General features: G+C 38.3%; 1 protein-coding gene across 1 annotated transcript in view; it reads right to left on the bottom strand.

The window, feature by feature from the left end:
• The window catches only part of PIEZO2 (piezo type mechanosensitive ion channel component 2), a 309138-nt gene that overhangs the window by 186650 nt on the left and 105221 nt on the right, over positions 1–17267 (bottom strand). The window contains exon 3 of the mRNA XM_065628394.1: positions 16776–16901. Coding sequence (XP_065484466.1) covers positions 16776–16901 — 126 coding nt within the window. The remainder of the gene's footprint in view (positions 1–16775; positions 16902–17267) is intronic.

The raw sequence follows: 17267 nt of genomic DNA, 5'->3' as shown, positions 1-17267 counted from the left end.
ACATGACAAACCCAAAATTCACACCAGGTGTCTGAGGGTGTTGTCCAATCATTTCTTGAATACTGTCAGGCTTGGGGCTGTGACTGCCTCCCTGAGGATCCTGTTCCAGTGCTCCACCACCCTCTGGGTGAAGAACCTTTTCCTAATGTCGAACCTGAACCTCCCCTGGCACATCTTCCTGCCATTCTCTCGGGTTCTCTCATCTCTTAGGTTCCTGCGGGATGAGAGGGTTCACAGTGCACGGGGTGAAGAACTGGCTTAAGGGCAAAGATCAAAGGGTTGTAGTGAATGAGGCTACATCTGGCTGGTGACTGGTCACCAGCAGTGCTCCTCAGGGTTCAATTCTAGGGACAGTCCCATTCAATATATTTACCAATGATCTGGATGCAGGAGTTGAATGCACTATTTTTGGTTTGCTGATGATACCAAAATGGGAGGTGCTGTTGACTCACTTGAGGGACAAGATGCCTTGCAGAGGGATCTAGATAGATTGGAGTATTGGGTAATGATTAATAGAATGAAATTTGACAAGTCCAAATGCTGGATTCAGCACCTAGGATGCCAGGCAGAGGTATAAACTGGGAGAGAGGTGGTGGGAGAGCAGCCCAGCAGAAAGGGGTCTGGGGGTGCTGGTCAGCAGCAGGCTCAACATGAGTCAGCAGTGCGTGCCCTGGCAGCCAGGAGGGCAAACCGCATCCTGGGGTGCATCAAACACGGCATCACCAGCCAGTCAAAAGAGGTGATGATCCCGCTGTGTTCAGTGTTGGTGTGGCCTCACCTGGAGTACTGTGAACAGTTCTGGGCCCCACAGTTTAAGAAGGATGTGAAGGTCCTTGAATGCGTCCAGAGGAGGGCAACAAAACTGGTGAAAGGGCTGGAAGGAAGGAACGTCCTGTGAGGAGCAGCTGAGGACTTTGGGCTTGTCTAGTTTGGAGAAAAGGAGGCTGGGGGTGACCTCATTGCTGTCTACAGCTTGCTGAGGAGGGGACATGGAGAGGGAGATGCTGAGCTCTTCTCCCTGGGATTCAGTGAAAGGACCACATGGGAATGGTTCAAACCTGCACAGGGGAGGTTTAGACTGGACATTAGGCAGCATTTCTTCACTGAGAGAGTGGTCAAACACTGAACAGGCTTCCTAGAGAGGTGGTCGATGCCCCAAGCCTGTCAATGTTTAAGAGGCATTTGGACAATACTCTTAGTAATATTCTTTAACTTGGTCAGCCCTGAATCAGTCAGGCAGTTGGACTAGGACATCGTTTTAGGTCCCTTTCAATTGAAATAGTCTATTCTATATGGGTATATCCTGACTGAATGCCAATGTTTAAACATGAAAGCAACATCCAGTTCCCAATACAGAGCAACAGCAGAGACGGACCAGTCACAGAGGTCTCTCAGAATAGTACAGGGCACAGACAGAGCCACGTAAATGCTTCTAACAGGAGATATTTTTAGGGCGAAATAAATGAAATGAAGTTTAAAAAAGAAGCATCAAGTGAGATATTGTCACAGCAATTAAAATGAACGTCCAGGTAAAATGGATATGAATGTATGGAAACACATGAAATGTATGTGAATGTATGAAAACATATGTGAATACTGTTTATTTCAGAGCCCCTATTATTTGACTCTACCCTACATAAAGAAGCACAAGATTTCCAGGAATAGACATCATCATTCAAAGCCTAGCCAAACACTAGGAAATATCCAGAGAGATTATGACCTAACTATCCACATCCTGGACTAAGAATTTCAAAACAAAAAAAGCCACTCACATTGTTATTTATGCTGAAATATTACCAAACTTTCCTACCATTTCTGAGTTCCAAAACATACTAATCATCTTCATAGGAATATATTATTTATTTCAGTTTAACAGCTTTCATATACAACCTCCAACTGAGGAAGGAGTAATGAACAAAAACATGTTAGGATAAAGTATCTAAAGAGCACAGTGCTCCTGATGGCTTTGATTTACATCTGAATGGATTTAGCATCAGCATTTGGCAATTGCAAAAGTCTATACTCGCATTTCCAAACTCAAATTTTTCAGCTCATAAACCTTTTTGGGATTTATAACAGCTTGATTAGCAGTGTCTTCTGCATCCCATATGCTAGGGGGATGGGTTTTATTAACATTAACAGAAAATTATAGAGGCCAAAGTTTGTGAGTACTGACCTAAATATAGAGGACATTACCTCAGAATTAAATATATCCAAAAAAAGGGACAACTCCAAGGTGAAAGTAGCTATTTGTATCACAAACAGTAACAGCAACATAAACTGAAAAAACTCTACAAACACAGGATCGCTTTGGCAGCGGTCCCAACTCAGAGAGGAGAACACGACAGTAAAGGTTTCAGAGCTGAATGCAGTCATTGTGGGAATTGCGGAAGGCAGTGGAGGAAGAGGGGCAGAGCAAGAGAGAAATATTTTTCCCATTTTCCATAATCTAGTGGGTTTTTCTCATATCTAAAATATCAAGACCCTACCGGCAAATCTTAGGAGACCTAGCATAATGTCATGTAAGCCTGATATTTAACCTTTATTCATCCTCAGAGCTACATGTCATATTTTTTTGAATAGAGTACAGAAAGCAAGGTTCCGTGACTGCTAAATACTCGTCGCGTGACCTGGACAGACACTCAGGTAAACCTTGCATCCTGCCTCTGTGAAACAGCCTAACAATGCACCTTCTACCTGCTCGTGAACTGCTGGAATATACATCAAAAATCCCAGCACTAGTGGCACATCACTGCAGCATATGCAATGGCTTAGCTGTAGCATCAGCAACAATACATGTGGGATCTCTTTTGTGATTTTCATGTCATGTCAACCACTGCTAATGAGACATCTATTCAAAATTAATTATCCTTTAAATAAAGTAATATCCTAATAAAGTGTAAACTTACTGTACAACAAAACATAACTCTTGTAGAAAGCAATAAAATAACTGAATTACACAATGCTGTTGAGGCTCAATATTTACAAAGTAACGAAACCGATACTTTGACCAGTTTTGGAGAAGTCTTTGAAATTAAGAGCTGCCACTAACTAAAAAGTAAATTTTTTTGCTCTTCTCTGAGAAAATTACACAGCAAAACACAAATGTTAATTTTACCTTTTGACTAAATACAACACCCACCGATTCAATGCAACATTTCTTGTCAGTTCCCACAGTTGCTGTTATAGAACCTTTCACTCTTTGCTATAAATAAAAAAAAAAAAAAAGCCACAAGAACAACTGAGCTCTGAAGAGGAAATGTGATATCACTTTCTTATTGTTACCCAGAATGACATAGGGTAGATGTGGAAACCCATCTTTGACTTTTTCCAGATGTCCGTGCAACTGTATCAGCATTCTGGTTTTGTTTTATGTGGATGTGTATTCTGTGAACTTCCTTGCTTGGGATTTTTTTTTTGTCATATATGAGAGAATTTTGACAATGTTTCAGTGAGGACATGAAAAGTCATAAAAATAATTGTAAAGTCATAAAAATAATTGTAAATTCATTATCATAGGTGTTGTGTAATCTAACTTGTGGAAAGGCTGTTGAGAGAACAGGATTATGGTATTTCATTCTCAAGGCAATGCAATTTTATGAGCTGAAATTTATTTTGGTTAAAAGTCCTCATAAAAATACAATACAATGAGAATATGAGAGCAGAAGATAGGGCCAGTCCTGTATGGCTGTGGAACCACTAACCTGTGCAGAACCATGGCTCACACCTATATTCCAATAAAACAAATCTGATCTCAGCTAATTCTCAAAAGTTTTCTTTTACGAACTGCATACAATTTTTCACGACACTTAGTGGTGGGACTTGAAAGTGAAGGGTTTATCTGCATCGGTGCTGTGACTATAGAATTATTCCTATATGTGGACTCCCTCCCCAAAATCTTGCTGAGGCAACAGAGGCATGAGTAGTAGCCTCAAGGACTACAGAACAGCAAGTCCACCATGGACTCTGATCTGCTTAACCAGAGACTGGTGGACAATATGCAGGTACATCTGCTGACTTTGCCCCCAGCTTTTGTTCGCCCCCTCCACCTGCACATTTCATGGCTACTGAGCATCCCACCAAGGAGAAATACAAGTACAACAAATCATTGCTGCTCAACATCTCTGTTCTGAGGATAGCAGTGATTTATTGTGTGACAAATATATGCACTGAAGATAACAATAGTAAAATTATTCCCATTTTGATAATAAAATCACTGACTTCTTTTTTTTCTGTTGGATCTCAAAGTGCTGCCATCTCTGTAATCTTGCCTGGTTTAGACCTCTCTGCACATTTTTGGAAGAACCCACAGAGTCAAAGAATTTGAGCTTCTACACCACTGCCCACTACAGAGCACCTTTCTTCTTCACTGCTACTTACAGTTTTTTAAACTTCAGACAATTTCATGAAATTCAATTTTATTATTGAAAAAACAGTGCCGAAATGTCTCCCCCCCTTGCTCAGTGAGGTTGCCTAATTGGGTAATTCAATCAGCCTGATTCCTGAAATTGCCCAGGTTGCTGTGCAGTACTGAAACTTAATAATCACAGAAAGCTCCCGCTGTAATGAATGAGGCCCCTGAAGATGAAAATGTGTGTGCGTGTTTATATAAACAGAAAGAAATTGAGCACAATCCGATAGCAGTTTAAAAGGCATCCCTTGCTCCCTTCACACAGCACCGCCTGTTAGTGTTTCTGCTAGTCTTGTACTTTATTCTTAGGCAAACACAAAACATCAGATAGCCAAGAATAAGGTAAAGGATAACTACGAAATAATGAGAACCGGGAAAGCAAGAAACCTTACAAAGTTGGAACTGTTGCCAGCACGACAACATCAGCTTCAATTCTTTTTTACTCTTGTGATGTTTGTCTGGGATATCAGTCGCAGTTTGGGAGAGTCCCTACCTCACATCCACATGTATATAGAAGAAGTTAGCCACCAAAAAAACCCAAAATAAACCAAACCAAAACAAAACCCAAAAAACAACAACAAAAAACCCCACAAAACCTAAAAAAACCAAAACAAAACAACAACAAAAAACCAAAACAAAAACCAGAACAAAACTCCTTTTTATTAAAACATAGTATATAAAAAAAAATCCAGACTGATAAGACTTTCACCATTATGCCTTTGTAATGCCACAAGTTTTATACTACAGCTGTGTTTAATTAGCACTAGACCAGCACAACCTCCAGGTGGATGTAAGATTTTTGGGACCATTAAAATCTAGCTCGGCACCTAAACTAAAGGACTGTATTTCTAAGAATGATGGTAAGTTGTTAGACTCTGCCATGGAGCCTGTTCTGGGTGTAATTTGAGTCCTCTGACATTTCTACAGTGGAGGTTAACAACATGGATTCTCTCGTGAAACATTACATTATTCACAGACAAATCTGTGGGGTCTAGAAAAAGCAGGAATTTGCTGGAACCTGCTATGTATCCATCTGTGGCATTGCCAACAAACCACAGGGGCACAAGCCATGACCAGGTCAAACTCTGCTGGCTCTAAAGGATGAGTTATAAAACATCCTTCTGCATTTCAGTGTTCTAAACTTGTGTGCCAAAAAGACCCTGGGAAAGAATTTGCTGTATGATATTTCTTGACCATAATGACTTTGTAGCTAAGGTGATGCATGAACCAAAAATACATAAAATATTATGAGTTCTTATCACGGTGTCCTTTGTATTGCAGGCTGTCTTCTTCTGAAATGCATGACTATATACATAATATAAATATACCAGTAGGAGTTTTTACTAATTAATGTACTCTGAACTACATTACTCCTTATGCCCATCAGGAACTACATTCAATATACTCTTCTACAGCCCAAAAAGCTTAACGAAGCTTTTATCAGCCACTGGCTGGAGCACAACATAAATGCTTTTCAGTGTTGCACACTACTTCAGTGTGAAAACAGTGTCAAAATTGTTTTCAGTTTTCAAATAGGCATTTGATATCACTGATGACATCTGGAAATCACGTTCATTCTCTAGTCACTGAACTTTGAAAAATAGCGTGTTCTACTCTCCTTACTTCTAGACACATAAAAATAGGATTACAGTTTTGTCATGAAATATTTTTCATTTACTATGACTTTCACTGATGCTGTTGAAAACCTTTCTGGTTTTAGTTTAGATGATGACTAAAACATCTCTGAAATTCAGTTTATTGACACCTTTAAACAAAACCCTAAAGGAATGTGGTATGATAAAATTCAGCAGTAAACACAGCATATATGGGTGGAAATGGTGCAATGCTCCAGACCTGGACATCAGGAAAATGCCGGAGTTGTAATGAAACAAAAGAGGGATATTTAAGACTTTGGAAATCAAGTCTAGCCTTCTGAACTAAACTAATGAGTTCTCTTCCTTCCAAATACATGAAGGGTATTTTTCCTTCTTTTGTGAGTGTTAAGGCACATTGTTTACACAAAAGGTGTAAGGTATAGTGCCTAGTCACATCCTATGTGGTTATTGATTCAGACTCATATATCTGGCAGAAATGAAAGAGAATTTTCAGACAGATTTTCCATTTGGAAGTAAACTTGAAGCATGCGAGTTCACGTTTTATTTGACCCATGTTTAGCACTATGTTCTAACAAACTAACACAGGACAGCCCACCAAGTCCAAATCTGTGAAGAAAATATTTTTTCCCAGATGGTTCCAAGCCATATTTACACCAGCGATACCTTTTGTTTTGTTTCACATGATGCTTTCTTTTACGTCACAGATCCCCCAGAACAACTCAGTAACTCCAGGCCTTTCAACTCACGGTTAATCTTGAGTCAAGACCTAGTTCTTCTGCTGAGACCCAGGTTATTCTGCCAATGAACACCATGAAGAGACACAGCAGGCTCAAGTCCAAGGGCTCAGACCCAGGACCAAAACCTCCTGAAACTCACAGTGTGGGCACAGGCACATGCAAGAGCTCACAGTGTCACACTAATGAATCAGGTTTTGTAGAAACACTCGACATGATTACGTGACGAAGAGCAATACATAAAGATGTAAACAGCCAAACAGAAGAGACGAATCCTCAGAAATAAAGTGAAATATTTATTCTCAGTGGAAAGCATTTGTCTAAACAGTGTCCAACACGCAAATATATAGTTTCCTATTCCTGAACAGTAGTTCTACAGTAAGACTCCCCAGTAAAATATTTATCTTACAGTGATTTGAATGATCAACAAGGGAACATTTCAACATGGTGCTCTATGCCAGCTCAGAGACACTGGTTGCTAAAGCAACTGTGGTTCTTACATTACCCATTCTGCTACACTAAAATGCTGCCAATGAGCCAAGACAGCCACTGTAACAGCAGGTCTGGTGTCAGTGTTAGTCTAACCCCGTAGACAAGTATTGTGACTGTAACTGCTTGTGTGAGCAGCCCTTTTCTGACTCTGCTGGTCTTCAAAATCTTTTCACAATATGGAAAACAGGCTTTCTAGTAACTTGAGACTTAAAAGTAGTTAGTACGACATACTGTCTGATAAGATTTTCATAGGAAGGTTGAGAATATAACTAGGGGACAAGTGGGGGAGTGACTACTTACAAAAATGCAGAAGCCTCCTCTGTGCATGTTTTCTTCTTAATTTACTAAGAGCATAACAAGACTATAAATCAACAAAACAGTTACTCTCTTCTGGTTTCATTTCCTCCAAACATAAATTCTGCTCTCCTCTCTGCTATTCAGGTTTATCAAAGGCCTTCTTCTTCACAGGTGATTTCTTCCTTAGATTTGCTCCTTTAGCTCCCACCCTTAAGAGGGAGACAGACAACAGCTACTTGATCCCTCCTACCAACAACCCCCAGAACCAGATGATGGTGATGCTCACCCTTCTTTTCTACTACCCCTCGGTCAGGCATACTCATCCTAGCTACAACTGTGTCACAAAAAAGAAAACTGCCCAAGTCTGCATCACAGCATCAACAGGTGTGCTGGCTGTTTCGTCAAACGTGACGTAAGAAAACCTCTGGGAGTCCACCAACTTCAGAAACAAGCTGTACCCGCCATGAGCCACCCAGAGGTCTCCCAGCTCTTCTCGCCCATGCAAATCTGACTGTCAAAGCCCCAAACTGTGAGCAGCAGTGAGAAAGATCACTTCTTACGTCAGGTTCTCCTAAATGAAGGACCACAAATGAGTATGCCAACGTTGTTACACCGTAATTATATACATTATACAGAAGGTGTTATGTATCAGGACTGAAAATGAGTATTTTGAACATTGCTCATGTTGATTCCAGAAATAAAGACTTCATAAGTACAATGAACACCAACTTTCCGAACTGCTAAGCAGTAACACCCAGCAGGAAATTAAGCAGGACTTATCATACATGCTTAAGAAGCAATTACAGAAACTTCTGTTTCCCCAGTCATAAATTTCCTGGCTGCATAAAGTTGCACTAAAAGTGTTGAAGAAATGCTGACATTCAATGTGTACTGAATTAAAGGAAAATTAACTTCCATGTGCAGAATAAACTATTGTTGCAAGTTTCTGGCAAGGCAAAAAAAAAAAAAAAACACACGACACGTGCTAACACCTTTGACTGGTTAAAAGTTAATTGTGGGATATATTCCACATGCTATACATTCTTGACTCTTGGAAACACTGAAGTGACAGTCAGAAATTGTCACTGGTAATACTGTACAACTACATGCCTTTCTAGGACCTTTTGTAATAACTGTATTTGTGCCACCATAACCTGATCTCACAAGTTTTTACAGCTAAGCATTCTTTTTAGTCCCAAGTCTCCTTGACTCCACACAGAAATTCCTTTCTACGTTTTTAATGACTCAGACGCTGCGTATCACCTATGCAAGAAACAGCACACTATGAAACCAGAGAATGATAGGAACTACATCAACTGTGGCATGGTTTTTTGGTTGGTTGGTTGAATTTTTTGGTTGTTGTGGGTTTTTTTTTTTTTTGCCTTAACATCATGTCTCCTGCCTTTCTGCCATTTGTGAGGTTTTCAGAGGTACTTGCCATGTGAAGTAGTATGACAGCAGCTTCAGCTATGAATGCTCTACTGCAACCCAGGTGCACACTACTTGTGCTAATCCCTGCAGAATTTTCTCTCTCTCAGTGGAGATTTGGATAAATGGTTATCCATTGCTTTTAAGCTCATTATTCTGCAGGGATAGTTGCTGATAAGAAGAAAGCTCTGAAGAAATCCTATCTCCATTATTCTTTAAGCCGTGGTATCTCCGTAAACCCCAAGCCATACAGCCGACTCCTGCTGCAGGTTGTACAGTACCAACGACAGAAGAGGAAAAGTCTTTTCTCAGTCTTCTCATAGGAGTTCAAAAGCTAAGTCAGGGCAGGATTTCTTTTAATCCACATGGCACTGGGCAGATGTAAGTACCACAAAGAGACAGTTTTACTGCTTGGGACAAGAAGGACAAAATCCATATATTGACTTTTAATAAAGAACAGTAGTTTTCACGGTTCCCTTTCATTTTTATAAAGTTATATTAACCTGCATTCTGGAAACATTTTCAGCTTTTAATATGCACATCCTTTAGTATCTTGCTAATAATACAAGAAAGAAAGCTTCAGATAGCTTGGTGAAGACACACCACAAAGCCAAAACATATGAAGTAACTGTTCTCTCATAAAAACTGAACAAAAAGTCTTTCCAGGTAACTAGCTGTCTGCACTGATTTAATAATCAATAAAGACTGTAGCTCAGAACTTAAAAAAATATCTAGGTATCTCAATTCCACTAAAACTAAACTTGTATATTATGTGACTTAGTATTGTCAGTCTTATATGGGTGCTGGAGAGCATGCAGAATCTGTACAATCTCTTCTATTAAAATATTGGCATCTGATTTTTTCCACCACTGAATCACCACTCCCCACCCTAGGACTGGTCTAGTTAAATGTCTAGCACTGTAAATTTGTACTGTATTTGCTGTAGCAGACATCACAGGTTTAGACAATGTCGAGTTCAACACATATATCCCCTCAATGAAAAGTTATTCTGACGTTTCTGCAGTGCTGCAGCTGCTTGTTTCATCACAAAAGCTTTGCTCTACTGGAAATTCAACAGCTGTTCTTGAAATAGGAGTTCATTTCTGAACCTTCTCCTTTTGCCCCTTGTAGAGACACCACACAAGCACAATCTGACAACTCCTGTGATAATAGAAAGAACTGCTTCTGAAACATTTAAAAGCTTTATTTTTTACTCAGACTGTGGCCAAGATCGTAATCTTCGAGATGACACATAAAAATATGATTAAAATCCAGATGTCCTGCAAGATAATGGCTACTCTTAATGGAATAAAGGTTTGCTTTTAGATACATTTTCAAACTGAGATAAACTTACGAATGAAAGCCAGTTTAGTTTCAACTGCAACAGCCCAAAGCAATTGCCGAAGAGACTAAACACTTCAGTCTTGACACATCTCAGAACGAAGAAACATGAGAAAATGCAGGTATGAGGTCAAAAGAAGGGCTCAGGTTTGAGGTACACTCTTGAACGTTGAAATGAACACTTCATTAAACAAAAAAAGAACAGTATTTTACACATACAATGGAGGTGACTGAAGATCTCACAACTCCACAGCTAAACTAGTTGTTTGGAACATGGCTTGAGCATCTCGTCTGTGAGAAATGGATGGGTTCCTTGGGAAAGAACAAGCTAGTTTGCCAGGGGTGCAACAACGTTTTGCTTGGGCACTGTATAATGTGGGTAACTGTTACCTTTGATTTTGGTAAGTAAAATCATTCCAGAGGACATCATAGTGACTTTTTCAGAATTAAAAGGAAATGTTTACTTCACCATGACTTCTGCTCAAAAATGCTACCTTTCTACGTAAACTTACTATTTTTCTTAGTGCCATTCGGATTATTTCAAATCAAATATTTCAAAAATATTTGTTTTCAAGGCAGCCTCTCATGAAATGACGACATGAGTCCATGAGATATGCTCAGACTCCAGGCAGCAGTTGCACCAGTAAGTCATGATATTTGAACAACCTGCATGCATCTGCCACCCATTGTTAAAACAGAATATAGAAATCTAGAAATCTCATAACCTTTTGCCCTGTTATAAGTAAAACGAGCATCTTAATGTCCAATGGGTTAACAAATCCAACTACAAATATGACAGCCTTTACAAATGCAGTACTTGTCAAAACCAGCGCAACCTTAAAAGTACACTCAGAATGGTATAAAAGACATGAAATCTTACCAGGTATCTAGGAAAAAGTAGTTATTAATTCTTATGAAAGGTCAGCTGCAGGCCTGGGTCTGAGCTTTCAATAAATGGTGAAACCTAATTTATTTGTACTGGGTATTGCTGCTTCCTAATATAACCCAAAACCTCAGGGACACACTGGTAGTAACGCAAACACAGGATGGTCTTTCAGCCAAGAAATAATTTCAAAATTTATCTAAAGCAGAAAGTTATTATGATTCCACAATGGTGGCATGCATTTGTTTGACATTCACTCGGGATACTGGGGACAGAGAAGTATCTGAATTTAGTTCCCATGATCTAACAGAGAAGCTATCTAGGCAACTTGGTGTTTTAAGCCTGTTCTCTCTTTTCCTTTGCATAACCATTTTGGAAATAAACCACCCAAATTATATACAGTAAACAAATTCAGAGATTCATAGAAAGTAATTAGAAGGATTTCAAGGTATCAATTTCTGCTCCATCAGCTGTATTACTTGATGTATAAGAAAAATATCCAGAAATACCTGAAATGCCCCTTTTGGTATTTTAACAAACACTGAATACAAACTTGATTAGTGAATAGTTGAACCATTCTTAGTTTCATTTCTCATGGACTAAAATACTGTTCTGAAAGAATAAGCGTTTCAGTAGATGCATTTGCCGGATTCAAGAGCAAGAGATGGTAGAGTCAGTATAAAAATTAAAAAAAAAAATGTACAGCACTATAACTAAGAGAAAAACTGGAATATTTTTATGGACTGACTAAACACAAGAAGAGGATACACTTACAGAGGAGTAGTATGATGAAGAATAATTGCACTAATTTATTGGAAGTAAAGTTTAAATTAACATCATGGAATACATTCCTGCTGGTAGAAATGCCATTTTAAAGGTGTTTAAAATTAGTCCTGGGAAAGAACTATAGTGTGCATACTGAAGAATGAGACTCTGCATGACTTTGTGATCTAATCTGTAAGTGCCTGCCTCACAGATTCTATACGCAAAAGATGTTACCTAAACTAATAATCAGAATTTTATTCCACCTGAAGTACAAATTTAATAATGAACTTGTATTACTGTGTGAATATTACTACATCTCAAAATCAGATACTGTGTTATATTGAGATATCATCAGTGAAACAAGACTGATTACCAAGCTCTTGATGGCTTCAGAAGATTAGCCCAGCTCTCCCTTTGTGTATTTCTTCTTTCCTTTCCTATATGAATTCTGATTTAAAAAAGAAACTACCTTGGAGGTGTTCAATGTTAGTTCCATACAATGCAGCTGTGGCTAACCAGAAATCCTTCATTAAGCGAAATAAGGAGCTCTAACAACAAAATTTTCTTGGTGCTAGGCAATACTCACAAGGCTCTGAAGGAACAAGGACCCTCTGTTGGCTAAACATTTTTGAACACCTCTATCTATCAACCTGCCAACACACATCTCCTATAATAACTTAGAGAATGCCGTAGCAAGTTGTAGTCATCCTGAAAGAGAAGGTATAGGAGCAATAAAAGACGAAGGGGATGAAAAAAACAAAAAAACACACCAAAAACAAACAAACAGAAAAAAAACTCCAAACAAACAAACAAACCAACCCACACCACAACTGAAGAAGTTAAACATTCCAGGACTTACTTATCCTAAAGACTATCTATCGGATACTTTTGAATAACATAAGTCCAGGATAACAGCAGGATATTTTAAAATGAGCCTGAAAAGCTACGTGTCTGCTTTGCTCTTGCAGATGGCCCAAATTAAACCACTTCTAGATGTAAAATATGAAGGGATGGCTGTTTTTCATTTCCAAAATGAAACTAGAACTGTGTAAGGTTTAAGAGATGATAGTCTGCAGAACGCCCCTAATTTAAAGATTGTTCAAGTGTTTCTATTAGCAAAATGAAAATATTTTTGGAGGCTTTAACACAGCAGTGTGAAAAGAAAAACTACAACCAGAAAATGATCTTTTGATTCAGAAGTTGGCATTTCAACATACTCAGAAAAAATATCCTACAAAATCTGAAAACAAAGGCATAGCTCCCTCTCACCTATTTCTGAAACTGTTAGAAGTAAGATTATTAACTACACAAAAGTAACAAATTAAAAATAAATAAATAAAAAAAAGATAACAGAATTAAGTTGAAACATCTATTCATTTTTGAGGTGAAAATTATGGAGTAGTAGAATTAGCTTTAATTTTTCTGCAAGATGAAAGCAACAGAGGGAACGATCACTCCAGGACCCCATGAAAATTTCACATAAACATGAAAATTTCAAATAAACAACTAAACATGAACTAAAACAATTGCAAGTTTTTTCCTCCTTTCTGCTATTACACTTTTTTCCCTTCCTCCTTTTATACTTTTTTCCCTTCCTCCTTATATTGTCTTTTTATTCAGCCTAGAATGTAGTGTACTAAAAGTGCACATTTACACTACTTACTCTCACCTCATTTATGTGAGGGCAATATATGGCTTAATTTGTTTAAATTCAGGGAGATATTACAATTCCAGCAAAATCAAAACAAATATTAAATTTAAAGGAAAAATCAATCATTTTAGTATAACCAAACCCACTTGAAGCTGGTATTTACAGATGGCCCCTGTAAGAGAAGCCACAAGCAAATTAGGAGACAGAACTTGGAACAGTCTTGAGGATAAATGAAACCATTTTAAAAAAATGGGGAAACTTAAATTTCCATTATAATGGAGGAATATTCAGCTACATAAATACAGGATTAGAAAAAATAGTCCATTCTGCAGAAAAGGATTTGTGAGTTACAGTGAACCACAAAGTGTCAGACAATGCTACCATTGCAAAAAGTACCATATAGTAACACATAAACAGGGAGTGTCACCTGCAGACACCTGAGTAATTGCTGTACTTCAAAATGTGCTAGTAAATTCTCAGCTGAAACACTGCCTAGCTTTGGGCACTGAACTTCAAGAAATATCTGGACCACTTGGAGAAAACAGAAGTAGACCAACAAGGTCTTATCCTCAACAAGGATAAGACTAATCTGCCCATAGAGAAAATTTGAAGTGACTGAAATTGTATAAAGAGAGTGAGAGAAAAGAGTACGTATGACAGACATGACTGCAGCCTTCAAATACATCACAAGTAACCATAAAGACTAACAGAAAGTTTTTCTCCATTTCTACATCAGGCTGAAGGAGGAAGACAGGATATTTTGACTAATGTGAATAAAATGTCCTAGTGATAAACATCAGAAGAGGCTACAATATTTCCAGTGGGGCACACAGGGCTTAGGAATAAGACAAACAGCTGTAAAAAGAAAAAAAAAAAAAAATTAATAGTGGATCTAGGTCTGGATAGGGAAACAGAAAACTCTAGTCTTCCAGTCTACACTTCTGGACTTCCTGTTGAGTGAAAAGAGTTGAATAAACATTAATGGCTAACTCAAAAGTGCAAAGACCATAATGTGCAAAGGCGATGGGCACAGTGCTGTCATATCTCCAGCTATGGCTTAGCACACTGCTGTAGTCAATTCTGCAGAGTGTTATTCATGTATTTGGGGAAGAGGAAACACAGTGGGGCTGTGTCACCAAATAGTTAAAGCAGAAGTACTGCCAAAGTACTTTCTGTAGTGGGCATTCTCTCTTCTCACCTACGCAGTACCATACACTCTGGTGCCATTTAATGACAATCATTTATCGTTTCCCCTGATCTAGCAAAGGCTTTGGCCTTTTCTGTCCCCTTCATTCACAGCAGTCTTTTTACCTTCTTCAACTTCTCCTCCAGCACCCTGCGGGTCCAGCATCCATAATGCCACTATCGCGTTCCGCTTTTCACTAGCTTCACCTGAAGCTCACTGACTACAGCCATACCAGTAAACTAAATGGTGCCAGTTTACTCCACAAACATAATCAGGCACTGAAATTCCACAGCTGAATTTTTCATATCGCTGAACAGTTAAAACAATCTTGGAACAACTTTGGTTGGCCAACTTGTTCTCTCTCAAACAACCCAGGCCTAGTTTGGGAGTTCCTGTGGGACAAAAACCATTCCCAACAGGCAACTTCAACCTACCCCCTAGGCCCAGGAGGCAAAGAGAGCTTCATGGTGAGGATGTGGGTCACCTCCTTCCAAATGGCTTCGGTGTCATAGAGCAACCTGAGGCACATTTAATGTACTGCTACAGCCATACCCATTGTCTTGTGAGGCCCCAGGTAAGGAAATCGTTATTAATGTCACTAGAAGAGAAGCTGTTGCACTCAGCAATTCTTAATGAACAGATAGAAATAGCATGTTCTCTCTGTTTCCTCAGCAGAGGACTCTTCAGGATGAAGTAATTCTTTAACCAGTTCCCACTGTAGACCCCAGTTCCCACTGTAGACCCCAGTTCCCACCACAGGAGGAGGAAAAAGCCAGGTGTTGCATCTTTGTCTTCGGCAGTTAGGAACTCTCTACTCATACAAACATTGTCTGTCTGATACAGCTACTCTAATCTAAGAAAATATCATGTCTTTTTAGTCATAAGAATGTTAAACAGCTATAGGAAAGCAACTCATCAAGTTCACTCAAACAAGAATACATATTTTGGAAAAAAAAAAAAAAAGAAAAATATTTTTAGATTCTGATGATCTGATTCGAACAAACTAAGGCCAAGACATTCCAGTTAAAACTGATATTTCATAAAAACAATTATGCTTTTCCTTTAAGAAATGGTTTGAGTGAAAGGTGAAATGGTAATTCCAGCTCCAAGTTTCCTTAGGATTTTGTTACTTTAAGTCAAATGCTTTACTTCACATAAGGTTTCTTGTGCTGAATTGTAGTACAACTGTTTACTCAAGTGGCAACAGCACACGCTATGATAAATTAAATGGACATTTATCGAACGTAAGTTGACAGGTTTAAATGTTAAATGTAAGCACTGTAAGACAAGTACAAACAGTTTCTACCTGGAGATTAAATATCCAAGTCACTGGATAGATCTTTTAATTAACTTCTGCACAATAAAGAATGTTTGCTTCTGAATTATTGCAGAACATTTCCTGAGAGAGGAAGATACAAAATGTCATGCAATATATTTTGAAGTACTGTTTACATATAAATAAAAACTGAAAACCCTTCTTCCCATACAACACAGGCAAGAAAGAGAGAAATAGTGTTTAGAAACATAAATCTTGGGGTTCAAAACTTAAATTAAACTAACAACTTAAAAGAGTTCCATCACACACAGGTGTAATACATGGGTTTTCACTACTTTATCTCATTTTATCCTTAATACACGGAATTATGATCTAGTAACGCAAACGTGTAGCCACCTCAGATTCTGAGGGAATTTTGAAAAGCCTAAAAGATGAAGACATACAACAGTCAGTGCTGAACCCAAAAGAAAATGCATCTCTAGTGGGAACAAAATAGTTAATACACCTCTCATTTCTTAAACCTTCTTCTAGTGTTCTTGCCTTAATAACAGTATTTCTTAAACTGGTAAACAGAAGCAAGCTGCAAACCCACAGGAGCACAATGCTAAGTGCCTTCTCATCAATGCTTCACCTTTCAAACTACTGAAGCATTTGGATGCTTAAAATGCTAATAAAAATGAAGACGTTTTACTCACAGTTAAAACCAGGTTCAATGGTTTTTCCAGCTTCAAGACTGTTTATTGTAATCTGAAAGATGATGTGCAGCAGCAGAAATGATAGACTGGTGAAACACAGAGATTTTAATAATCGTCCTGTATGCCCTAAAAGACAAAATATACATACATATAGTTAGTGAATTTCTAAACTTGTTTAAAGGTTTTCAGTACAAATCCAGCAAAAATATCCTGACGAAGGATATTTCTACAAGTCAGTTCCACCTTACTCATGATTGCCCCTTCGCAGAAAACAAACAAAGAAAACCAATTTAAATTATAGTGTCTCTGTGTACTCTTTAATCACAAACCCCAATTACTGTAATTACTGACATTTCCTTTTACCTTTTGGATTTAAAAAAATGTTTCTCAAGTCTCCAGATATAATTATTGATGAGAAATTGCTGTCACAATGCTTATCACCATATTACCTGGTACAGACAAAATATGGATGATATTTCCAATCTTGAGAAA

Source organism: Caloenas nicobarica, chromosome 2 (assembly GCF_036013445.1).
Source record: "Caloenas nicobarica isolate bCalNic1 chromosome 2, bCalNic1.hap1, whole genome shotgun sequence".
Lineage (NCBI taxonomy): Eukaryota > Metazoa > Chordata > Aves > Columbiformes > Columbidae > Caloenas > Caloenas nicobarica.
The sequence above is the reverse complement of the archived record's forward strand: the minus strand, read 5'-3'. Positions and strand labels throughout refer to the sequence as shown.